The sequence below is a fragment of the Desmodus rotundus genome, chromosome 3 (assembly GCF_022682495.2).
Source record: "Desmodus rotundus isolate HL8 chromosome 3, HLdesRot8A.1, whole genome shotgun sequence".
NCBI classification, from domain to species: domain Eukaryota; kingdom Metazoa; phylum Chordata; class Mammalia; order Chiroptera; family Phyllostomidae; genus Desmodus; species Desmodus rotundus.
Window position 1 is genome coordinate 185,444,137 of NC_071389.1, and position 26,096 is coordinate 185,470,232.

The following is a 26,096-nucleotide window of genomic DNA, read 5'->3' on the forward strand; positions in this document are numbered from 1 at the left end:
GATTCTTATATGTGCCCTGACCAAGGATTGAACCCACAACCTTGGTGTACATGGACAACACTCTGCCCAAATGAGTTACCCAGCCAGGGCCAAACTAAGTCTAGTCTTTAAGAGCAAGAAGTGATATGACTAGTGTCAAAGCAAGTAGGGATAAGTTTTAATAAGTAGTAATAATAAATTTTAAATGTCTTCATTTAAAATAAACACAATTTAAATTGTTGCATTTGACAACAAATCCTATTAAAGTTTCAATGTGCCAAATTTAACTAATTACTTTATTAATAAACTACCAATAAATTTATTTGTGTTAGTAACTTTAAATTTTAAGTGAAAATTAAAATCTATAAATAACAAATATATTAGTTATAACTAAATTTATAAGGCACATAATCGTGTAATTATTTAGACAAAGGTATTTGTCTTTTTAAACTATATTAATAAAAATACTTTTTACAGAATTACCTAAAACAAAATATTTACTTTAAAAGACAGGGATGAAATTAAAAAATAAAAACAAAATGCTTTTCACAGATATCAGTCTCACCCTAATAGATGCTTTATTACAAAAAACTTTGTTGATAGCAAGCCATGTTGGCAAATCCAACATATTCTGGAGCACCTCCTCATCCAACTCCAAATTCTTCAGTTCACCTTCTCCTTTAAGGGTACTTAGATTTATCTTGTCAGGAGATAAATTTTTGGTAAATCTGAAAGAGAATATATATCGACACTTAGTGTCAGTTATGGTAGAGTCATTCTTGCAAATATACAGAGCACTAAAAATGCAGTAGCACTAAGAAACCCTAAACCACAGTGACAGGCTCGACTCTAATGCATGTTTTTCAACATGGGTTTATTATTTTTTTGTTTTTATCTCTCTCATCTGTAGTTCTCTTATAGAAAGTTACGGTGTTTCTGTCATACATTTGAATATTCCCATATGTAATCAATCAAGCTCTGGTTCACAGGCCAGCACTCAATTCAGTGAGCCACACCAGACAGGGATTGTTTTGTTTTAAGGTGAGAAAAGTCAGTGTGTTTGTATGCTGATGACAATGATGCAGAAAAAACAAAAAAAAACAAAAAACTAGTATTGATGGTACCAGGAGGACAGACAATCCTTGATCAGGAGACAGCAGATAAAGTGCACAAGAGGAAGGGTTGGCTTTGAATAGTTTTGACTTTGGAAAGCATGTTAGTACTCTACATATGTAAAAAATAAAATAAAATGAGAAAGGATGAGAAGAGGGCAAACACCTAAAACTAAAGGCAAATTTAAACAAATGACCCTAATTCTACTTCAAAAAACTATAACCATACTAATGAAAAAAACAAACAGAAAAACAGGAAGAAAGGAAGGACTGGCAGAAGGACAAAGACTAATCTGAGTTAAGCTCATGAACACAACATTTGACTCTGTATCTTCAGTGTTGGGCAGGATGGACTGTATGGATGTGTGTATGCCCATGTGGAGAGAGGGAGGTAGTGGAAAAATCAGGCAACATCTTGATTAGTATGTACAGGAATGTTCATCTCAATATTTACAAAGGGAAAAAAGTAAAAGTAGCTAAATGTCCAAAAGGGAGTAGTTCCTTTAATTTTGATACATTATGCTATATACAAATCACGTAATAAATTTTGCCAAAGAAATGTTTACATTATAATGTCTGGTGTAAATTCAAGGTTTAAAGTTATACACTGTGATTTCAATTATATTAAAAATGCACTATAGCCCTGGCTAGTGTGGCTCAGTGGATTGAGCACAGGCCTGAGAACCAGAGTGTTGCCGGTTCAATTCCCAGTCAGGGCACATGCATGGGTTGGCGGCCAGGTTCCCAATGGGGGTGTGTGGGAGGCAACCACACATTGATGTTTCTCTCCCTCTCTTTCTCCGTTCCCCTCTAAAAATACATAAGTAAAGTCTTTTAAAAATGCATTATAAAAACTCAAATATCAAGGGTACCTGTGGTTGGTGAGATTTTAGATTTATTCATCTTCATACTTTTCTGCATGTTTACATGTATACTGAGCATTTATCACTTTTATAAAGACAAAAGTTCAACAGAAACCCAAAAAACAAGTTTGGCAAGAGTGAAAAGTGAAAGACAGAAAGATTAAGATATATGTTATTCACAAGAAATCCTATCTTCAAATTAATTCATAACAAAGGGATAACATCTGCAAAGAGCATGGGCTTTAAAGTCGAACAAACAGGTATGAATTCTAGTTTAGCTACTTATTGTGATAACTCTCTAGCTCAATTTATTCATCTATAAAATGGGGAAAATAATACCAACCACAAAAGATTTTAGTGAGGATTAAATATAATATATAAAGTATCTAGTACAAAATAGATGTTCAACTGAGTTTTCTTTCTCCTTCCCTCTATTTAGATTAAATTATGAACGCACTAACTATAGTTTTTAACTGGAACCATATCAAAAGGTCATGCTTATCCAAATAGGATTTTTCAATGGCTGAGCTACGAAGCTAATCTTAAAACCATTTTACGTTAACATCGCTCATCTTTTATAATATTTTTTAAATTAAAATATTTTAAATAGGAAGCTGAAAATATATTGGTAACTGTCACATCCACAGCTATTAAAAAGCTGGTTTCTTATATTGGGTAGGCAGTGTATATATCAAATTATTTATCTCCTATTATTCATGTTAGACTTTAATTTACATGTATCTCAGTTTTGCACAAATGTTTCCCAACCGTTTATTAATATAATTATGCTTCTAACATTAGAAACAGTAGAATGGCTCTTTAGCCACATTTGTTATAATTTAATTGATATGGAAAAGCAGACTTTCATTAAGTGTATACTAGGCAAACAAAGGGATGAATACTCATAAAAGAACATTAAGGCTTGAAAGAGAGATGTGTCTACCTATGCTTTTCCAAGTGTTGCTACAGGCTCTTTAGACTAAATTGCCATTTGAAGTCTACAGATAATTGTATTACTCTTCTAAATGTTATAATTGAGAAGTGTTATAACACTAGTCCTGATCCTAAAGAGAATAAATTATATCTCATTAAAGAATCATTTAAAGCTGTAAAAAGTCATACAAACATTTTAAAGCTTAACTTTAAAAAAATGTTAGAAATCTAGGTCAAATTAAACACTGAATAATTATTTTATTTGGTGGAGATGGTGGGGAGAATAATAGAAGCATGAAATCTATGTAAAACCAAAGCAGAGTAGATGTGAACAAAGACTCAAAACAAAGATAAAAGAGAAAGCTGATTGACCTGAATATGCCAAAGTTGTAACAACTGCACAGAAGAAAGTCATACCACATAATAAAGATAAAAATGTAAAAGATAAAGACACAACTCTTACTGATATTTTTAAAATCCAGAACATACACTAATGTTTCATTGCTATGTACATCATGGCAGGGATCCCCAGTACCAGTCGGGGCCTGTCAGGAACCAGGCAGCACAGCAGGGGGTGGGCTTGAATGTATGTACTGTGCTTGAATCATCCAGAAACCTCGTCCTCCACCCCAGTGCATGGAAAAACTGTCTTCTCCAAAACCAGTCCCTGGTGCCGAAAAGGTTGGGACCGCTGCCTTGTGGCATGCAAAGAGGTTTTAAAATAAATATGACCTTTATTCTAACATTAGTATCATATAAAATAAATTTCATTGTGAAGGTATATATTTTATTGGTTAACTTTCTCATATTTTCAATAATGTAACAATTAAAAAACATAAAAACAGGCTTTCATTTTATCCAAAATCTTCATTAATTACACATAATACATGAAAATATATTTACTATATTAACAATAACAATAGCTAACTAAAATTTCTAGGCAAATGGAAAGAATGGGTTTGATTTATATTATACAATATATGATTGATGTGTAATTATTAGAGCCTAAATTATGTGCAAAGGACTGTGCTAAATAAACATTTAGGGCAAAGAAAGTAAGTCCATTTAATCAAGGTTTATAATTTGCTTAAGGGAACACAGCATAAATGCATTGTCAAGAAAAGTCAAGAATCCCAGCTCTGCAAGAAGAAAAATACCACTCACTACTTAACCTCTCTTCTATGCCTCAGTTTCCTCATCTATAAAATGGGACTAGTAATTATACCTGCCTCATGGGGTTGTTTTTAGCATTAACTGAGCTGTAACACTTAAAATGCTAGGAACTGTCCCTACCACACAGGAAAACTCAGTATTAGTTCTTAATAATATGAAGATAACGGTTAAATAGGAATATGAACAATACAGAGACATTATATAACCAGTGATCACAATTTTCTCAAAAAAATTCTGGCCTGATTAAACACTAAGTAGGCAGTAAACTATAAATCAACGGTACAAATTTTGTATCTGATGTTACTATAAATTTTAGTCATGGTTTATTTCAGCTTTCATTAGATTCATCTTACAGCTACATCATAAAAACAGAGATCATACAGTTTTGTTATTTGCTAAAGAAACCTGAAACAGATTTGTGAACTGAACCATCTGCGGTTAAAAATAATATTTGAGGGTAAAATCATAGAATAAAGCTCAAAAGAATCTTAGAACATAGTTTAGAAAAACCCTTTTCTGACCTTCTTCCACATTTACCTTGTTGCATTCATATAATGAATTTCTTGATCTAGCTTGTCCTGAAATTGTTTACAGTTCCTATTAGAGATTCACATGAACACACACTACTTCTCTAAACTTAAGAATTAGCTGTGCTACTTAATAATGTTTTATAATATTATTATAATTATATTATAATAAATATATATAATATATTTATATATATATAATATATAATATATAATATAATATAAATATATATAGTAAAGTTATAATTAGAAATAATCATTCCTATTCTACATTTCATGCTATAGCATGAACTACCAGATTTTACAGAGAACTTAATAATGCATTTAAATTGTTTAATTAACAAACTTAAAGTAGGCACTCAATCTGAAGTTTGAGGATGGCTGTCAAGGGGTTCAGGGTATTTTGTTGTATTTTCAAAAGGCATTTTTAGACACCAAAAAGGCTAACAACCAATGCCTTGAAGAAAAAGAATTTTAACCATCCAGAAATTATTTCAATATCATAATTTGACTTTTATTAGTCACTAAGTTAAATTAACTTGTTACTAGTAAACAAACACTTGTTAGGGTGGCTGCCCAGCTAGCTACCAGTGATTCCAACTCTCAGAGAAAGGCTACGGACATAGGGGAAAGGTGAAAATCTAAAATATTCTAACAGACTTCCTTGGTTACAGCTGATTGATCTAGAGGCTGACAAGGTTTCTAGGCTGTTTAATCAGATTCTTTCCTTCAAGAGTTGAAACTAAAACACTACCACAGAATCAGGATGACAAGTAATAAAAGAGTGCATTTGAGATAGAAACACAGATCCAACATTTTAGAACTTAAAGGTACCGTAAAGATACTTCCCCATCATGTTCCATTCTCCCCAACTGGGCCCAACTCAAACACCCTTGAAATGAAAAAGTAATTGAAAACACTAGCTAGTATCTCAAAATGTGTGCCCTTACAAGGATTAAATTCTCATTGAATATGAAGACATATTACAAGAAGCAGTACCTTTGTGTAAGCAAATTTAACAGCTTCTGCTTGATTTTATTCAAAACAGTATTTCTCGAAGAGAAAAGGACCTTATGGCCACATGTTCAAGTCTTACAAGAGAGGATGTTCTTGGAGAGGCTTCCCAAAATCTGATAGACTGCCAAATCCTTTGACTAGGAACATTAAGTTAATAATCTGAACTAATTACATCCTTTCACAGACTGTGGGCTTCATCATGCGGCCTAAATATACCTCCAATCAAAACTAAGAAACAGAAAGCTTTTCCAAAGAAACCCATTATGTTTCTCCCTCACCCAACACCATTTTTTTTTACCCAGTCTATACTTCCTTTAACCTGGCACCGTCCTCTTAGGGCTAGCTGCTTTCTTGCCCTACTCTATACCTCAAAAGCAAATTACTTATTTCAAATTTTTCTATATGTGCTACGTCAAGAAATACACTACTAAAGTTACAATCTAATACACACATATAATTGAAACAAAAATTTCACAAAGCAGTAGTTTAATACAATCTGACATTTTCTACTCTACTTCATTTTTTTCAAGTGGTGATCATAATCTACTACACTAATTCCACAAGGCAACCTATGACCCACAGTTAACAAACAATACATAAGAAGTACTGTTAGATTTATAGAAAAGTATTCTAAATTAAACATCTTATTTTTAAAAATCATTTAGCTGTATATGGAAGGTGTATGTAAATCCCACTCAATAAAAGGTTAGTGCAATAAAAATATCAATTGTATTTCCATATCCTAGCAACAAACAATTAGAAACTGAGTATTTTTTAAAATTTTTTATTTATTTATTTTTAGAGAGAGAAGAAAGGGAGGGAGAAAGAGAGGAAGAGAAACATCCATTAGCTGCCTCCTGTTGTACACACCCCACCCAGGCACCAAACACACAACCCAGGCATGTGCCCTGACTGGGAATCGAACCGGCAACCTTTCACTTTGCAGGATGACACCCAACCAACTAAGCCACACAAGTCAGGGTTGGAAACTGAAATTTTAAAGTACCATTTACTTTATCATAACAAGTATGAAATTTTTAGGGATAAATCTGACAAAAGGTGTACAAGACTTACATACTGAAAGCAACAAAATGTTGCTGAGAGTAATTAAAGACGACACAGAGAAATAAAACATATATGTAGATCAGAATACTTAATATTAAGATGTCCAATCCCCCCAAACAGATTTATAGATTCCAAGCAAATACCCAGAAGGCTTTTTGGAAGAAATGACAAGATGATCTAAAGTTTATATGAAAATGCCGAAGACTTAATATATCAGAGTTGGAGGCCTCGTACCACCATTTCAAGAGTTGTGATCTGCCTTGGCTGGTGTGGCTCAGTGGATGCAGCGCCAGCCTGCGAACCTAAAGGTCGCCAGTTCGATTCCAAGACAAGGTACCTGCCTGGGTTGTGGGCCAGGTCCCCGACTGGGGGCGTGTGAGAGACAACCAATATGTGTTTCTCTCATACATCGATGTTTCTCTCCCTCTCCTTCTCCCTTCATTCCCCTCTCTCTAAAAGTATGTATATAAAATATTTTTTTAAAAAAAGACCTGTGATTAATGGAACAAAGTACAGAGTCCTGAAATAGACCCAATTTTTTTGTCAGCTAATTATCAAGAAAGGTACAAAAGCAATTCAATGAGAAAAAGATAGTATTTCAATAAATTGTGTTCAAACAACTGTATGTAAAAAAAAAAAAGGAACCTTGACAGTTCGTACCATAAACAGAAAACCAATTCTAAATGGATCACAGACTGAACTCTAAATACTGAAAGTGTAAAATTTCTCTAAAAAATTATAGGAGGAAATCTTGGTGGATCTTGAGCTTGGCAAAAATTTCTTTAATGCAACAGAAAACACAAATAATAAAAGAAAAAATCAATAAAATGTACTTTATCAAAATTAAAAACTGAGCCCATTAAAACACACTGTTACTAAAGGATAAGCCACAGATCGAAACCATATATTTATAAAACCTGTTTGAAAAGAATTTGAATCTGCATGTAAAAAGAACTCTTACAACTCAAAAATAATGCACTCTATTAATAAAACAGGCAAAAGATTTAAACAGACCTTCAAACCAAAAAAGACATACTAATGACAGAAATGCGCATGTAAAGATGTATACCATCAGTGTCAATAGGGAACTGCAAATTAAAAACCACAATAAGATGTGGCTTTTACCTACTTACCCACTAAATAGGTAAAAATTAAAAGGCTGACCATCCTGAGTATTGGTAAAGATATGAAGCAAGTAGAATTCTCACATCCTTGCTGGTGAGAATATAAAATGTATACTTTGGAGCCACTCTGGAAAGCTGTTTAGTAGTTTCTTAAAAACTTATACATTACCTACATATAACCCAACCATTCTACTAGGTATTTACCCAAGAGAAATGAAAAGTATACCAGGTCTGTCTGGAAAAAACCCAACCATAGTTAATATAACGAGAATGGTTTGTGCGACATTGATGTAACCTGGCAGCCAAGGAGAGTGGACTGGAATGTGTATGTGTGAATGACAATTTCACCGTACTAGTCAGTGGGGGCAGCAGACACCATTGAGTGAGCTTATGTCCTGTGTAGCCATCACATTCAAAATGACTGAGTGAGTAGAGCAACGAATGTGCGTCAAATTTTGCGTTAGCTTGAACATTCCTCTGCAGAAACTGTCTGGGTGATTCCAAAGGCTGCAGCTATGGGCAAGTGGTGATTGGTAGCTTCATCATGACAATACGCCCACTCATGCATCACAGCCATGCAGAGATTTTTGGCAAAACATCAAATCATCCAGGTGACTCAGTCCTCCTGCAGCCTGGATTTGGTCCCCTGTGACTTCTAGCTTTTCCCAAAACTAAAATCATCTTTGAAAGGGAAAAGATTTCAAACTGTTGATGAAATTCAGGAAAACACGTCAGGGCACCTGATGGAGACTGGGAAAACTGTGTGAGGTCTCAAGGTGCCTACTTTGAAGGAGACTGAGGTGTCATTGTCCTATGTACAATGTTTCTTGTAACTTGTATCTTCTTCAATAAATGTCTCTATTTTTCATATTATGTGGCTGGATACCTTCTGGACAGACTTCGCAGGTCCTCACAAAGTCTTATATGTGAATGTTCATAGCAGCTTTATTGTAAGAGCTAAAAACTGGAAAAAACCCAAGTGACCACCAAAAGGTGAATGGGTCAACAAGCTGCAGCGTATCCACAATGGAATATACACAGCAATAACATAAAATGCATAAAACCAAAAGAGATTCATTCTAAAGTGTTTATGCTAGGGGAAAAAGGTTAGAAAAGTAAAGTGACTACATCGTTCATTTATATAAATTCTGGAAAACGCAAACTAAGTGAAATTAAAATATATTACATAATAATAAAAGACAAAGCAAGAGAGAAGGAAGAAGAGATTACAAAGGGACATGAGAAAACTTGAGGGTGTATCAAAATTTCATCAAATTCTACACCTTAAATATCTGCAGTTGACTGCACATAAATCAATTATATTTCAGTAAAGCTGGTTATACAAGATTGGTTAATTTTCTTTACTTGCATATTACAAAAATAATTAAGCCAAACAAACTCTGTATATTGGGTGTTGGGAATGCTCAGAAAAGAGTAATTTATCATGAGTACACCTTGATACACACATATCTGTATACATATACTTCTTGACAAAAAAGAATAAACTAACACAATAATTTACAAAGGAATAAGAACTTTTAAGGTAAATGAAGCATGGAATTTTGAAAACTACATCATTGCATTTGTCATCTAAAGATATTAGAAATGACTTTAAGTTTAAAAAAAAACTAAATAAAGCCATCGGTAGCCTTCATGCTGGCAAAAAATATCAAATAACCTTAGAATTTGAGTGCCTAAAAAGTCCCTCTGATCCAAAATCCTCATTTTATAGTAGAGAATGGGAAGCCCAGAGAGGTTCGATCAACTGCTCAAGGTTACAGCAAGGCAGTACAATTGTACAAATTGTATAATCAAATTTGTACAATTTTAACATAAGAGGTATTTAGGATCAATTACCATTCCATTATCATACTGATCAAATTTCAATGCAGCTGAATATCTACTAGGCATTATGGGGGTATATGGCAATTTTCATCCTCAATGTCAATTGGTGAGGTTTATTAAATATTTAAGGCATAAGTGTTATTATTTTTTAATGAAATCTACAGCACTAATGGAACAAGGATCAAGGGAGGTACAGCACAGTAAATTACCCTTTTTTGGGCATTCTCAATTTACAGAGTTTGTTTGGCTTGGTTATTTTTGTAATATGCATGTAAAGAAAATCAACCGATCTTGTCTAACCAGTTTTTCCACAGGAACATTTAAAGAATGAAAGAGGTTGAACGTTGGCAGCCTGTGAGCTATGTTTTACCTCTACATATATTTTTTCTGGCTTACATAGTGCTTTTGAAAACCTGGACTTGTGGCTAACATTTAAAATGAGTTGACCTTATACTGAAAGCTGAGCTTCTGAATTTTGCTGAAACACTGAAAGACCTGACACAACTACACATCCGTCCTTCACGGCAAAGACTAAGCACTGATTAGGCTCTTGGGCAACTTAGATAAATAAGACAAAATTACGTCTTTCAAAACCCTCCAAGTTTATCATTAGAGATAAGCACATAAATAAATCACTGCGGTACATTAAGTTCTTACAATGTGCAGGCACTGGGTGTCAGATGACCCTATTCTCAATAAAATGAAAAAAGGATGAGATTGAGGCACAAGGGAAGAGATGAGCGATTATGGTAAAAAAGAATACTGCTTTGGGAAGGCTTCAAGGAGGATAGGGCAGAAAAGGACATTTCAAGCAAAGCAGCAGCATGTTCAAGGTTGCAGGTTCACATACCGTAGTCAAAGATAAAGTACAAGGCATCCAGTAGTTTGGAAAGAAGTGAGAAGCCTTGAAAGATGGACTGACGCCAGGTCATTAAGAACTCGTGTTATCCCAGGTGAGAAATGTGGGTTTCAACCTACACCTTAGTATTTAGTTCCCACAGTGCCACCTAAGACTGCTCATGATTCAACCCAGGTGGGAGAAGAAATAAAAATGGAAAGGATATGATAGCTGACCCCTCTAATTACTGACTCAATGACAGGAGCTCTACTTTTGTCTATTTTGCAATGTAGTGAAGTTCTACTTTAATTTTTTTCTGGAGAAAATATTCTACTGTTATAAACAAACTTTAAAAAAAAATCTTAAACATGAGCCATTAAAAGATTCTTACCCAGAAATTAAATGATAAGATTAGCATCTTGGAAAGGTCTCTCTGGTAACAGTGCCAAGGATGGAACAAAGAAGTATGAGGCCAGAAGGAAACAAGAATACTTAGTTGCAACAACTGATGCAAGACATAATGAGTTATATCTGGGTAGTAACAACAGATATTCAAATATTGTTGATATCTACTTTGTGCTAAGTTGTTGCCTATGTGCTAAGTTCAGAATAAAAAACATAAATTTGAGTTATTTAAATAAAAAGAAATCATAATTGATTAAAATGAGAAGGTAAAGAAATTACCAAGGAATTAAACTTGGTAGGTGACTTTAATAAACTCATGAATAGCTGTGGTTTAAACTGAGAATAAAATCATAACACCTTATCTTCAATAGGCTAAGTACAAACCAGGCCAAAAAAGATGTTCAGGATATATAATCTAGAAAAAGCACAGGATTACAGTTATGACTATACTTCAGGAGAAGGTCCCAGAGGATCTGCTAGAGGCACATAGAAAATCATAACCATCCTTGAACAACATTATAAACAACAAGTACTTAAATATCAATATCCCAGAGAGAATCTCAAAGGTTTCACTAATGGTCTACCTAAGGTTAAAGCATGGCATCTCTCCTTTAGCAATTCTGGTAGAGATCCAGATATCCAAATGATACCATGGAATCATGGCAGACAAGAATATTGAAAAACAATACTTACATCACCATACCTGTACAATTGCTAGCTAACATATGACCAACACGTTAATCACCTGTCCCATTACTCCTAAGGTAAGTATGTAATGTGTTGCACAATTCCACTCATAGTTATTCTTTAATTACCAATTTCTAACTACACTTTTAGAATAGGTTCCAAGTAATTATGTGGATACATTTGCCAAGCATTAGAAGTGTTCGACAATACTGAGTTTCTAGGTTTCTCATAGCCTCCTAAATGGAAAGAAATTCAGTGCCATTTCCACATGAATCTGGTTTTATAACATAATTGCTTTCCCTGATAAATGAATTTTTAAAAGGGAGAGAGAAAAGGGAAAGAATGGGGTTGGGGAGCTTTTACATGTTTCAAAAATGAATCATATTTTCATTGCTGTCCATGAAAGTTACTTCAATCTCCTTAAAAAGATTATAATTAATATTAAGTATACAAAATAAACTCTTAAGCCCTTCAGTGAGAGAACTGATCAAAACATCCTCTTTATCACAAGAGCCTTCATTCCTCATTAATTGTATTAGATTATGAAGCCTTACCCATTAAAGAATAGATCAAATGCTAATTACTATTTCCAAGTATCTTACTCTAAATTATAAAACTCTTCTCTTGACAACATCAGAAAATGTAAGTGCATTGTCAAACCTTACATACTGGAAAACATTGTAAGACAGGAATTGCACGAGCCTGTAGCTACATAGTTTAAAAAAAAAAAGAAACTGGTATCTGACTAAAACAATAAGAATTAGAAATTATTCTCTAAGTATCTTTAAGAGGGGCATAATAAGTGCTCGCATTTACAGAAAGAAAACAAAACCATGGGGAATAGAAGTATTACCTGAGGGCAGGAAATTTCAGACAAAAGGTCCCTATTCCTGATGAAAGCAAGTAGTCAGATGCCAGGGTCTCTTAGACTCCTCTGGTACTCATTTGGGTGATTAGGAAATTCACAGCACACCAATCTCCACCACAGCCAGCAGGGATCACTGCAGGTAATGGGTACACGGGGGACACAGAAGGGAGCAAGTTTAAGGGAAGGGAGAGGAAAGGAATGATATGATAAAAATATTTAGCTGTGATTCACTTTTTAAAAATATTTGTATTTCACACTGGATTAACTAAAACAAGCACTGCTAAAATTTTAAGATAAATTAACCATTTATGATTTCTTCATTCTCCCTACCACCGGAATTACTACTACGCTACCAAATTAATAGGTATTTTTTTAATATTTTAACTAAAAATGCTAATTAACAAAAGTGAGATAGCTTATATTATACAGAAGTTATACAAGGACGGAACTATATAACTCAACATTAAATGAAGCCAGTTAGGACAAGCAGTCTAAAAGACATGCAATCTACAAATACAAACTGTCAAATTAACTGTCACAAGGCCCAGTGAAACATATAATCCTCATTTCATTGGAGAAAATACTAGAGCAAAATTACCTATGAAAAGTAACCCAAAAACTGAAGAGAAACCCAGCAATAAACTACATCTGTATACTCAAAAGTAAATTGGAGAAGTATAGTATTTATCAGGAAAAAAAATTTCAATCTATATTTTGTGGATATGAATCAACTTTTAAACCAGCCAAAAATGGAATTCAGGGCAACCAATTCATGCCCTGTGTATTCGAGAAAGGCCAATGTAGTATAAATTTATTTCTCCAGTCAGCTAAATATGTTTCTGAACAATTACTATGTACCACAGGACTGTGGCAGCTGTTAAAGGTACAATGGTGAACAAGACAAGGTCAGTCACTGTCCTCAGAATTCAGAGCCTATCAGGGTGATTCTGCCCTTAAGGAGATAACAATCTGCACTAGTAACAAAATATGAAGCTTCTGTTTTAATAAAGTAAACAATGTATTTTAAGACCTAAAAAACTTCAAATGAAGATAACCAGTAAAGACTAGTCTACTTAAAGTCGCCTATGGAAGATTCAGAAGTCAAACGAAGCCTGAGAGGACGCACTGTCATGAATGGATGCAGACAATCTGACTACAGAAAATAAAACAGAAGATGGGTGAAAAGGGCGAGGGCAGGGGAGTGTAGTATTGGAAAACAGTGAAAAACAAATTTCAGCCAGATGTGGAGGACCTCAGTCATCCTCAACGTCTCTAAATACCCGCCTTAAATATTCCCTTGGTATGCACGCTGCAGTCAGACAAAGTAGATTTAATAACTACCCATTTTTATTTCACTAAACTGTCGTTAATGTGCTTTTGTTATTGCTTTACAACTTTCTGAGATTCTAGCTTAAATTCTACTTACTCACCCACAATATTGTTTCCAAAAGACATTTCTAGCCCTTAATTTTATTTATATGTCTTATAGAACCTTCTTTAAAGTGCTGGTAGAAAAAAAATAAATGAATGAATTATCAATGAGGAGATTTACAATATTTCTTAAAGATAAGATAAATCGTACATATTATGGATGTCCCTTTTTATAGCACATGTCATCTATATATAAAGCATCACAGCCAAAGAAAAATTTGGAGCAGAAACTGCAATTTAGTATTTAAAAACATAGTTTTACCAAATTTTAAACCTCTAATTTTCTAGTATTACTACATTTATCCCTAAGTATTAATTTCTAACAATGAAATTACAAAAGGTTTACAAACAGACATCAATAGAGGAAAACAACACTTGATGCTAGGCTAGCAGTGTCAAAAGTCATCAGGCAGCCCTCTCTTTAATGGTTTTTTGGGTAGAAAAAGAGCGTATATACTTAAAATAACATCTTACAGGGCAGACAAATACGTAGGGGCCAACAGAAGTAACGCCTGCTTGCTGAGTGCAGCTGGGTAGGGTACAAGAACATCTTGCCTGAGATGGACAACGATTTGACCATTTCACCTAAAATGTCATGAGGTGTGCTTGAGTGTGATATTATGTTACCAAATTACATGCTTATGATTTTGTGATAAAACATTTTGTAATACAAAGGGGACATTATTTGTGCTAGACCCTGTAGAATTCAAAATTTATACACTATATTCATTTTGTCTAGGAGAAGTCTCAAAGCCAGTCAGTGAATTATCTATCAGACAAACCAGTAGTAAGTTTGTTGCCTGAAAAATCAAACAAACAATAAATTACTATATCCTGAATCATATTTGCTTCAACTCTCAACATGGTCTTGACATAACTGTTCATATTTCACTCATGGAAATAGTCATTAAGTCTTCTACTTATAACTTACATTCAATATGAGCTCCAGTCACTAAATACCAACTGATTAAATACTAATATTAAATAGAAATATTAAATTACTCACTCTAAATAATGTAAAATGAAGAATTAAAAGATATATAACTGGTAAGAGATCAACTTATTAAGGAAATGTTTACACTGGAACTGCAGTATTAAGGTAAAGTGCAATATTGCAAAAAATAATATTGCAAAAAGTAATATTGCAAAAAAGATTATGCAAGTAAAAAGAAAAGGATGGAGAAATAATGCTTCCACAACTTCAAAAAACTACTGTGTCAAAGGATTCCCAAGTAATAAAAGAATCTCCTAAGGACTATTGCAGCAAGATGGCGAAACACCATAAGAGTAATAATGGAAATGCTGAAAACTGAGTAAAAGAAAATCAAGCCACTAGGTGGGAACGACAGCCTAAGCAGGCAGCATAGCAAAATCAAATTAACAGGGTGCTGGATCAGTGACTTAACCACTCAGCACCACCTGTCCAACTTTAACCTTAGGCAAGTGACACATCTCAACGTTTAATAATCACCTTCTCATAGACAGGAACAAATCCCGTCTGATTCTGTAACAGAAGGGTGATATTAGAACACCCAATGGGCCAAGCATTCAACCCCTTTTACACCTAAAGTTTTCAAATCAATCTCCTGAAAGTAACTTCAGCAAGAATCAGTATCTGATTTTATTTGAAAATTAATGTCAAAGAAACAAAGCACCTGCTGGATTTCAGATGCTTCACATAGTGCACTTAATAGTAAATAAATAAATAAAACAAAAATTCTGTGTTGCATAAACCAAAGGATAACCACACAAAAAAAACCATAGACGTTATTGCCCGACTAAAACACGTAAATTAGTTCACAAATAAAAGGGATCTTCATAGATATCTAAAAAGCATCCAAATTAACGTATCCAAAACCAAACCCTTGATCTTCTTCCACAAGCCTGTTCCTCACGCAGTCTTCAACTTAGTGAACAGCAACTCCATCTTGTCAGCTGCTTATGTCAAAAACTTCGGAGTCAGCCATGACTGCTTTCTTTCTCTCTCAATCACATTTTATCTGGCAATAAAATCCTGTGGTTCTACCTTCAAAATACATCTAAAACCTGATGATATCTCAGCAACTCCACTGCATCCACCTACGTCCAATATCATTCTCATCTGGATAGTTAACACTTTTAATTGGGCTCCTGTTTCTGCCCTTGCCCTCCTATTATTTATTTCCCACAGGGCTGCAGAGTGATCCTTGGCTCCAAGCCTTCCAGTGGATTCCAATCTCACTCAGATAAAAGCCAAGTCACTACAAGGCCCCACAAGATCTGGCCTTTGATCGCATCTTGCACTCATTCCATTCTTCACTCTACTTTACCTGTATCAATGGCCTAGATATATATCGAGGGTGTCCAACCCGCAGCCCTGGGGCTGCATGTGGCCCAGGATGGCTACGAATTCGGCCCAACACAAAATCATACATTTAATTAAAACATTATTTAGTTTTATTACTAAGTTTTATACTAAGTTTTAAAACTTAGATATATACATTTTCTATATTAGTGATCACAAACTTGGGACCTGCCCAATGATTTCAAAAGATTATTGAAAGGGCCGCTGCATAATTAGGGTTACTATGTGAGGATTTTTTTGCTTATCTGTGGTGGCAGATATAACGAAAATTATGCATGAACCTTTTTTTTTGCTCATCAGTTTTTGTTAGTGTTTGTGTATTTACTGTGTAGCCCAAGACAACTGTTCTTCCAGAGTGGCCCAGAGACACCAAGAGGCTGGACACCCCTGACATATATCAAAAATATCAAACTAGCTATTGAATCTCTTCATTTGCTTCTACCACCTCTCTCAGATCTCTTCTCAAATATCACCTTCTCAATTAAGGCTTCCGGAATCAACAGATTAGAAATTGCAAACCCTGTCTTCACCTGTGTGTACTTCCTATCCCCTTTTCTGTTATTTTTTTTTCAGTAGCACTTACCACAAACTGATACAACGTATTTCCCTTGTTTATTTTATTTATTTACTATCAGCATCCTCTAATTAAAATGTAACTCCACTGAGGGCAGGGATTTTTTTGCCCTAGGCATATGGACCAATACATGGTACAAAGTAGCACTCAGCAAATATTTGTTAAATAAATGACTAGTATATCCAGTGTCAAACATTATTGGAGATTATTTTTAAAAGAATACTGTCAATATAAGTAACCAAAAGTTACTTTAAAAGTCCCCAAATTTATAAAAGTAAATGTATTTATAATCCTAAAAGGGAACATTTAACCCAATTTTTTTCCAGTTGTCTACTCCAAGTAAAACAAACCTCACAAATTTCAATGGCAGCATAGTTCTGTACATAGATTATATTTAGTGATCCTTCTCATGCTTCTTATGCCATAATGGGAATCACTGAAGCTTCTCAAGAGATGAGACCATATCTTACCCATTTTTGTGACTCTAATGCCAAGTGCTCAAAACCATATATACATAAAACCTCAAAAATTACTTATTGAGCTTAACTATAAAAGTGGAAGATGTAAATAATTAGCCCATCAACAATAATATAAAATTACTATTTGAGAAAATAATTTGACAGTCTAATAATCTATGTTGTATTTCCTTTTAAGAATGCCCAGCCCTGGCTGGTGTGGCTCAGTGGATTGAGTTCAACTGAAAGGTCACTGGTTCAATTCCCAGGCAGGGTACAAAAAAAATGTCCAGTACAGGAACAATTATATACCTAACAGCATTCATCTCCAATTATATTCACCTTAACTTCTTCAACAACTCACTTCTATGGTGACACTGTGTACTAAACTAGGACTACCCAACCTTTACAATCTTAAACTTCAATATAACACTTTCAGACAAAACCTCCAATCTTTCCAGTTCTCTCATTTGTTTTGCTCAACTGCTCTTCCATCTACATAAAATTTCCAATCCTTGGATAGTTCTTTCCTTTTCTTCCCAAGCTATCAATTGGTGCCCTTCTCTCCCCTCCCTCCCTCCCTCCCTCCTTTTCCTTCCTTCCTTCCTACCTTCCTCCCTCCCTCCCCCCACCCCTTTTGCCACGTAAGCCATCCCATCAATACGTCGTGAGGCAATCTAAACTCTCTTATTACTTTGCCATCCAGACACAGGATCCTGCCAAGTGTTCAACCCTTTCTAATCTCCTTAATAAATATTCCAAATATTCAGCAATCTTCTCAGGTGACCCCTCCCCCACACTATCTATTTGTTCCCTCCCCTTAGTTTAGAGAACACATCTTATTGAAAGTGTTGGGCAGTTTCCACTACCTAGAGCCCTGAGGCTAGTCTGGATCCAGTCCCTTTCCAAGTCTGGTTCTCTAACCTTCTCATAAATCCTGTGGGATAATGACATCCTTCCAATACATTATGTGTCTATTTAAGTTAATCAGAGCCCCCCCGCAGACTCTATATTTCCACCCCAGAGAATTTTGAACCCTGGACTTCAAAATCCAAACTGATAACCAGGCATCTTTACTGATCATATCATTCATTCTCTTGTCTGGAATTCTTTGTTGTCAGTCACACCTGAGATGAAGTTCAATTTCCTGAGCATAGCAAATGGCCTCTGATATCTAATTTATATCAGTGCCTATTAAAGACAACAAGCCTGACTCAAAACACTAGTTCTCCCCATGACCATATCTTTACTGTACCTATTGTCTTTTGCCATTGCTAATTGGCCCATGGATAAATAGAACTGAGCCAAACAGATTTTCCCCCCCAGGAATCTGAAACTTGACAGGAGAGATCACAGTTTGGGAGTTGAGAAAGACAAGTTAGCACCCTAAAGCAATGGTTCTCAACCAAGAAAGATTTTGCCCCCAGGAAACATTTAGTAACATGTGGGGACATTCTTCATTGTCAAGACTGTGGGAGTGCTACTGGCATCTAGTGGGTGGAGATCAGAGATGTTGCTAAACATTCTACAATGTACAGAGCATCCTTTCACAATAAAGAATTATCTTGTCGAAATGTCAATAGTGCTGAGATCCAAGAACACTTCCAAACAGGTTCCAGGAGCTGGCTAGTTCCTCCCTTCCCCTTATTCTTTGACCCACCCCAATAGCTACTGGTTACATGTACTTTTTTACCTAAGTAAAACAGAGCAGGGTTTTGTTGTTTATAGACAGAATAACCTTTACTAGCACAGTAACCCTAGTTCAATCATCTGACACACATGTTTACACTTTAAACCAGTTTTTCAACTTCGTAACTATTGACATTTGCACCAAGTACTTCTCTATTGTGGGGGAATGTGCTGTGCATTGGAGGATGTTTAGCAGCATCCCTGGCCTCTAACTCCTAGATGTCAGTACCCTTAACCACCCCCCTGTTGTGACATTCAGAAATGTCTCCCAACATTGCCAATTTCCCCACAGGGGCAAAATCACCCCTGCTTAAGAACCACTGCTTTAAACAGGACAAAAATTCCACTCCCATGTGGTGTATGTCTCTCCTGCCAACTCCCACCCCCCAGTAAACCTTGTGCCCATTACAGTATGCCTTGAGTCAGAGGGAAAGGGGAAACACTTCTATCTGAACTTCCCCTACCCCCTTTCAGGTCCGAGCTTAAATACACCCCATCTTCCAGCTTCTATTTTCCCCCTCTTCACCTCTGCTTGAGCATTCACATATACACACACAGTAAAAGATAATGAGTCCTTGGGCTGAAAGGTAGCGCCTGCTCTTACTTCCTTTCTGATGCTTATTATAACTTTTCTTTATAACTTTCCATTCCCTTGTGAAAAAAAGACACTCCCAGGAAATATTCCAAAGCATACTTTGTGCCAATTACAGTATGAAACATGGAGGTAATTTCTCCTTCAAAGATATCCTGTTTCACTTCTCTAAAATGTTAACAACTCCAACCCCCACCCCACCACATACACAAATGGTCTCCTCTATCTCTCCCTTCCTCCACCCACCCCATGCCTGTTAGTTTCAGATCAGCTTCAAGTATACAAACTTATTTTATTAACAATACAAGACATGCTTGGGATAGAAACTAAACCATTAGGCAAGGAACAACTATATCAATTTAAAAGACTCAAAGAGTTCAGCATGTACTCAAAGTCAGCTTTTCACACACCTACATCCAGGTGACACTGGTTTTGGTTTTAATCTTAAATATCAAGGCTCAGTCAGAGTAAGCATTCTCTTTCTCCTGTTGGTTCATTTTCCTAGTCCTTTTTGCCAGGACACCATAAACACATTTACGCAGTGATTCAATTACCCATTGCTTTCTCAAAACCACAGGTAAACTTCAATAATATTGGTGGCATAGAGTCTTGCCTAAGTTAAGAAAAAAGCAATGTGAGTGAGTCAGGTGACTAGTGCCACGCTTTCATTCATTCAAAAACGAAATTTGTGTTTTATTTTGTTTTTTCTGCCCTTGGCGGGGTGCTCAGTTGATTAGAGCACCATCTGATATGCCAAGGTTGTGGATTCCGGGTCAGGGGCACCTAAAGAGACAGCCAATGAATGCATGTAAGTGAAACAACAAAATCAATGCTTCTCTCTCAAATAAACAAACATATCCTCAGGTGAGAATATAAAAAATATATATTTTTCTTTTGTCCTGGCTGAGTGGCCCAGTTGGTGGAAGCACTGCCCTGGTACACCAAAACGTTGCGGGTTTGATCTCTGGTGGGGAGTGCGGTGGGGCATGTAAGGGAGGCAACTGATCAATGCTTCTCTCTCACACCTATGTCTCTGTCTGTCTGTCTGTCTCTCTCTCCTCCCCAAATCAATAAACATATCTTTGGGTAAGGATTAATAAAAAAGTGGGGTTTTTTTTTAAATTGATTTTAGAGAGAGAAAAGAGGGAGAGAGAGAGAAGGAGGGAGAGGGGGAGAGAGGGAAAGGCCTCGAGGCAGAGAGAGAAAAAGAGGGAGAACAAGAGAGGAGGAGGGAGGGAGGGAGAAAGGAGCGGGAGATGAAGAGGGGGAGGGAGGGGAAGGGAAGAGAGAAAGAGAGAGAGGAAGGGAGGGAAACACTGATTTTGTTGTTCCACTTACCTGTGCATTCATTGGTTGTCTTTTGTATGTTCCCTGACCAGGAAGCCACAATCTAGGCAACACAGACAGCAACCACATGACGGAAGAGGACGAACGCTCTACGGAAGTGTGGTCAGTCAAGCAAGAAAGACTCCCTTGGAGACAGTGCCAGGGTCGCAACCACTGGCCACTTGAAATGTCTGCTATTGGAAGTAATGTGCTTTAAGTAGTTCCTGTTAAACGTTAGTAAATTGTATTCCAGATGATCACATCAATATAGCGACATCTTCATTACTAATCTGTACAATTAAGCTTGACCCAGGTGATTTCACAAGTTCATCCCTACTGGAATAATTATTATTTACCACCTCGTTTCATCTACTGTCATCCTTTAGATTTACAAATAACATCATGAAGATGACAGCAATAGCAGTAAGATTAACTGGGAATATAAATGTGATACTCTGCGTCATCTGAGTTGTTTTGAAATATGAAATAAAAACTCAAGTGTTTCAAAAACTCATCCCTGAGGAAAAAATCCTCATTACTATTTACAACACAGATCCTCGAAATCATACAAATTCCGAATATGTGGGTATTGTCTATTTTGTGAATAGCCATTTCCTTGGCTATTAATTTGTAAGAGTCCTCAACTGTTCTACATGAGAATTAAACTCTCGTGCTCTACGGCACTCACTGATTGAATTAACTTTCCGCCTTTACATCGCCAACGGAACCACGGGCTACCGTCCTTGGGAGAGTGAGAAAATAGTCGCTCAAATCGTTTTCTGTAGGTCGGAATATTCCTGTGGACCTAAGGAGAAGAAGGACTGAAGGACATCTGATAGGTAAGACCTCACCGACACAATAAATTAAAAGTAAAGATAAAAGCTTCTTCCAAAAGAAGTTACTCACAGGGACGGTATGAACAATTTTAAAAGAAACTTTTTAATTAGTGGTAAATTAAGAAACGTATAGTAATAAATGTTGCTATAATTTCTTACTTTTAAAAACAATTATATCCTATTCAATAGTATGAAGAAAATATCTGCTGCATCACAGAAATATTGATTGTTCCCCCAACAGATAACCTGTGATACCCAACGATCGTACGATCAAGATCTGTCATTACCGCACAAGGGAATCATTATACCCGTCCTTCCCTTCCCTCAGTTAAAAGGAATCACTAACTCACAAATAACAGAGTAAAGGGTCCTAACCGAGCGCTCCGGACTCGCTGTTAACAACTTGGAAACAAGATGCTACATTTAGCCCGTGTCTTCAGACGAACAGGGGGAAGCCAGGAGCAACCAGCTGCCAGCTTTCCTGAGTCATGTTTCTGAATAAAACCGCCTTAGGAAATGGAAAGAACGACAAGTCTCGGGTTTATCACCGCAGATGTTGACTCTGAATTTATGGGTCTCGGGTTAAGACAAAAAAAAAAAAAAAGCAAAAACACTGTTTTGCAAGAATGACGTGTGGCTAAAATGACTCCAGAAAGAACGTGCCGAGGCCGGGGACGGCGCGCGTGCACCTGGAACAAACCCCAACTGCGCGAACAGCGCACCCTCCGCCGCCCCGGGGCGGGAACGGCGAGGCGGGGTGGACTCGGAACAATAACAGGTTCCCATTTCCCCGGGAAGACGAGCCTCTGCCCCGCGGGTCACGCCGCGCGAGACGCCCTCGGGTAACGGAGCGGCTCCGCGCCGAGCTCGCGCTCCTTCCACCACGTCCCCCGGGCACCCCGGCGACGCCGGCCCAGCTCCACTCTCCGCCGAGAGCGCCCCCAAGGGGTCCCCGGGCCGCCCCGGCTGCCGCGGCGGGGGCGATCCCGGCCCCCCTCCTCCTCCGGCCGCCCTCCGGGAGCCGGCCGGACGAGAACCCGTCCAGGGGCTCACTCCCGGGGCCAACCCCGGGCGCGCACGGCAGCTGGGGCTCCGACCCGAGCGGGGAGTCCGAGGGTCGCCTCCCGCACGGTCGCCAGACCCCGCCGTCCCCGAGGCTTCAGGCTGCCTCCGGTGCCAGCCAGGGCGGAGGCGGACGGGCCCCCACGTCAGAGGCTCTCACTGACCTGGAGAGGTGCTTCAGGATCTGTTTTTTGATGAGCCCAGCCATGGTGTCGGGGCGGGAGGCGCCGCGCTCTCTCTCGGTTCCTCACTGCCTCCTCTCTTCGTGGCTGTCTCCTCTCTGTTCGGGTTAACCCGGCCGAAGGAGAGGCGCCTGAGCGCTCACGCCCGGGAAAGACCCGAGGCCCCGGCCGAGGCCACAGCCGCCGCCTCTGTCGCGGAGGACCGGGAGCATCTCCCTCACGCCGCCGCAGCCGCCGCGGACGCCATCTTGGCTGCAGCATCACCGGGGAGACCTGGGGGAGGGCGGGAGCGATACAGGCTCGGGGCGGAGCGAGCGCGAGGAGGGGCGGGGCGAGCGAGAGGAGGGGCGGGGCAACGCGCGTGTGGGGGCGCGGAAGTCTGCAGCCCTGCCACGCTGGTCCCAGACTGGGCCGGTGTCCTCAGCTGCCCTGAGGCTTCGGGGTGCTTTGACTCCCGATCCCAAAACCTTGCCGGGCTTTAATCCACCCTCTCCACCTCTGTACTTCCTGTCGCCATCACTGAGTTTCCTACCACAATCTACTTCTCTTTTTTCATTTCCTCAGAATTTGCTCCACAAACTTTTCTGCTTGCTCTGCTCTGTTTACCTACTCAGCTTTTTCCATATTCTTGTCTCATTTTGTTTTCCTTTGCTAAGATACCCTGCTTTCCTGGCTAAGTCCTGTAATGTTTCATCTGGTGATTCCAATCATCAGGGAAGTAAAAGTTGACAACGTGCCCTAATAGAGACCAGGACTTGGGAATTAAAAAGACTAACCAAGTCCTGGGTCTAGTATTTTCTAGGTGGTATTTTCTCCAGTGTTAACCCGGAGAAAATAATTTCCTTGTTTTTAGCCTCAGTTTAATCATCTATAAAATGAGCTAATAATATCAGCCTTACCTACCTCACTAGGTTGTTGTATCTGAAGAAATAAAGATGTAAAATCGTACTTGAATATTTTTGTAAAAACGGAAGGAAAATGTTGGAATAGCAGGGAGAACTATTACAGCTCTGAGCCTCCACCCCACCCAACCCTAAACCAACATTTTTCATAGGTGAAAATGACCACCCAGTGATTTGTAGAAGAGGAAAAGAAACTACGCTATCTCTGAGGGATGTATCAAGAAGATGCGTGGGTATGAGTCGAGGAGAGTGGGTAGTTTACACAGAGTCCAACACCTGTCCCTTTCCAAAGAAAGGAAAGCAGATATATATGGGTTGACTATTTACTCACTTAACATTTATCATGAACCAGCTATTATTCAAATAACTAGGGATGCCTCAATAAAAAACGAACAAGTGCCCCTGCCATCAAAGAGTTAAGAGCCTCCTGTGGAAGGTAAATTGCTAATGCTAAGACCTTGAACTCTGTCATTAAACTGGCTCAAATGCTGGCTCAGCCACTTCGTAGCTGTGTAAACTTGGGCAAGTTATTTATATCTCTCACCCTAAGTTACCATTTAGGACTATTGGAGTAATGGTTTCTAACTCAGAGTTTCGTGGGGATTAAATGATATTATGCATATAAACTGAGTGCCTAGTATGTGTCAAGCTCTTTAAAATGCTATTATAATGAGCATAATTGCAAACAGAAACAAAGTACAATGAGAATGCGGGAGGGAATGATTCATTTCTATCTGGTTAAGTCAGAGATTTACAGTGGAAATATTATTTCAAAGTTGAGAATGTCAGCTTAATGTGTTAAAAAGAACTGGCTCTGAAGTCAAAGACTTGCGTTTGAAACCTAGCCCTGTAGATTTTTAGGTATGCGGTCATAGAAAAAGTATGTGCTCATGGGAAAGAATGTGATTTTTTTCCCTATGTGATCATAGGAAAAGAATCTCTGAGCCTCATGGTGCTATTTACCTTCATGAGGTTGTCATGAGTTTTGAAGTACTTAGAGAATCTGAGATGCAATAGAATGGTATTAATTCACTAGGCAGGAAAAGGATGTTTCAGACAGGTGAAACACAATGATGAAAAAAGACAAAAGTGTCAAAGTTCATCGCTTCTAAATGGCAAGTAGCCCAATGTTTTGGCTATAACAAAATGTAGATTCCTTTTTCAAAGTAGTAAGTTTTAATAAACTATGCAGGTTAGTAATTGTAGTTATAGTACCTTTTTATTGAGAAAATGCAGGGTAATAATTTTAATTTTACTCTCCCTGGATTGAAAGAACACACAATGTCACAAAACCACCATAAATTTAACATTTTAAATTAATTTACATTTTTGTTAGTTGCTATTTAATGATCAAATTTTCAAAAAGTTAAAAACATGACTGTCTTACAAATATATAATGAACATGCATCAAAGATTTATTAATTCATTGATGTAAGAACCAGCAAGATAGGGTATAAACCTATTCACTTATTAATATGACTTAAATATGTTGCACATGTCTACTACATATTTATAGAAGTGTCATGTTTTTAACTGTTTTAAAATTATACATTGCTGAACTATATATCTGAAAAGTAGAACTTACATGTTTGAGATTATTTGTGCTAAAACCGGGGAGGAGAGATAACTTCTTGGACTTTTGGCTAAGATCAAGTGTAAAACCTGGGAGGGGAGAGTGTGTAGTGTGAAGGTAAATGGTGTTAGAGCTTTTACAGAAGGGTCTGTGCAGAAGCTGGCTTATACTGGCTTATGAGACCAACTGTGTGCCTCTCTTCCTGACTCTGTGTTCAGTGTTTGGTGACTTCAAGATAGCTTGACGTTATCTGTTGTAACTGTATTTGTTCCACAGAAGTGGTCAAGCCGTATAAATCAGGGTTTTATTTCCTGGAGACCTGATTGTTAAACATTTCCCAGCATAAGATGAGTTGAAGGGGGGTAAAATTGCAAATGCATGCACATTATTTCACAGGCAATGTCAAGCCATGGAAGACTTCTACGGAGGGTGGATTTGGGGAGGATGATTGGATTTCTGCTTTAGAAAATGTTGCTGATAATATGCTGGCCGTACAGAGGATAGATAATGATGAGAAGAGAATGGAGGCAGGATGGGCATTGAAGATACAGTGGCATTATTTCAGGTGAGAGATAAGAGAGTATCAGTAGAGGTGAAAGAAGGTTCATTGCAGAACCTTAATCTCTCATTCCAGAGATTAATAAGGATTGTAGTTGAAGGTAGTTGAGGTTTCTAACTTGGGTCATTGTGTGGC

General features: G+C 37.5%; 1 protein-coding gene across 2 annotated transcripts in view; it reads right to left on the reverse strand.

Annotated features, from left to right (window-relative positions):
- The window catches only part of BLTP3B (bridge-like lipid transfer protein family member 3B), a 68,884-nt gene extending 45,684 nt beyond the window's left edge, over positions 1 to 23,200 (reverse strand). For both annotated transcript variants that reach the window (XM_024579538.4, XM_045186781.3), the window contains exons 1-2: positions 22,910 to 23,200; positions 545 to 707 (exon numbers count right to left, since the gene is read on the reverse strand). In XM_024579538.4, the coding sequence (XP_024435306.2) occupies positions 545 to 707; positions 22,910 to 22,953 (207 nt within the window). In that variant the 5' untranslated portion in view covers positions 22,954 to 23,200. The remainder of the gene's footprint in view (positions 1 to 544; positions 708 to 22,909) is intronic.
- Between the last annotated feature and the right edge of the window lie 2,896 nt (positions 23,201 to 26,096).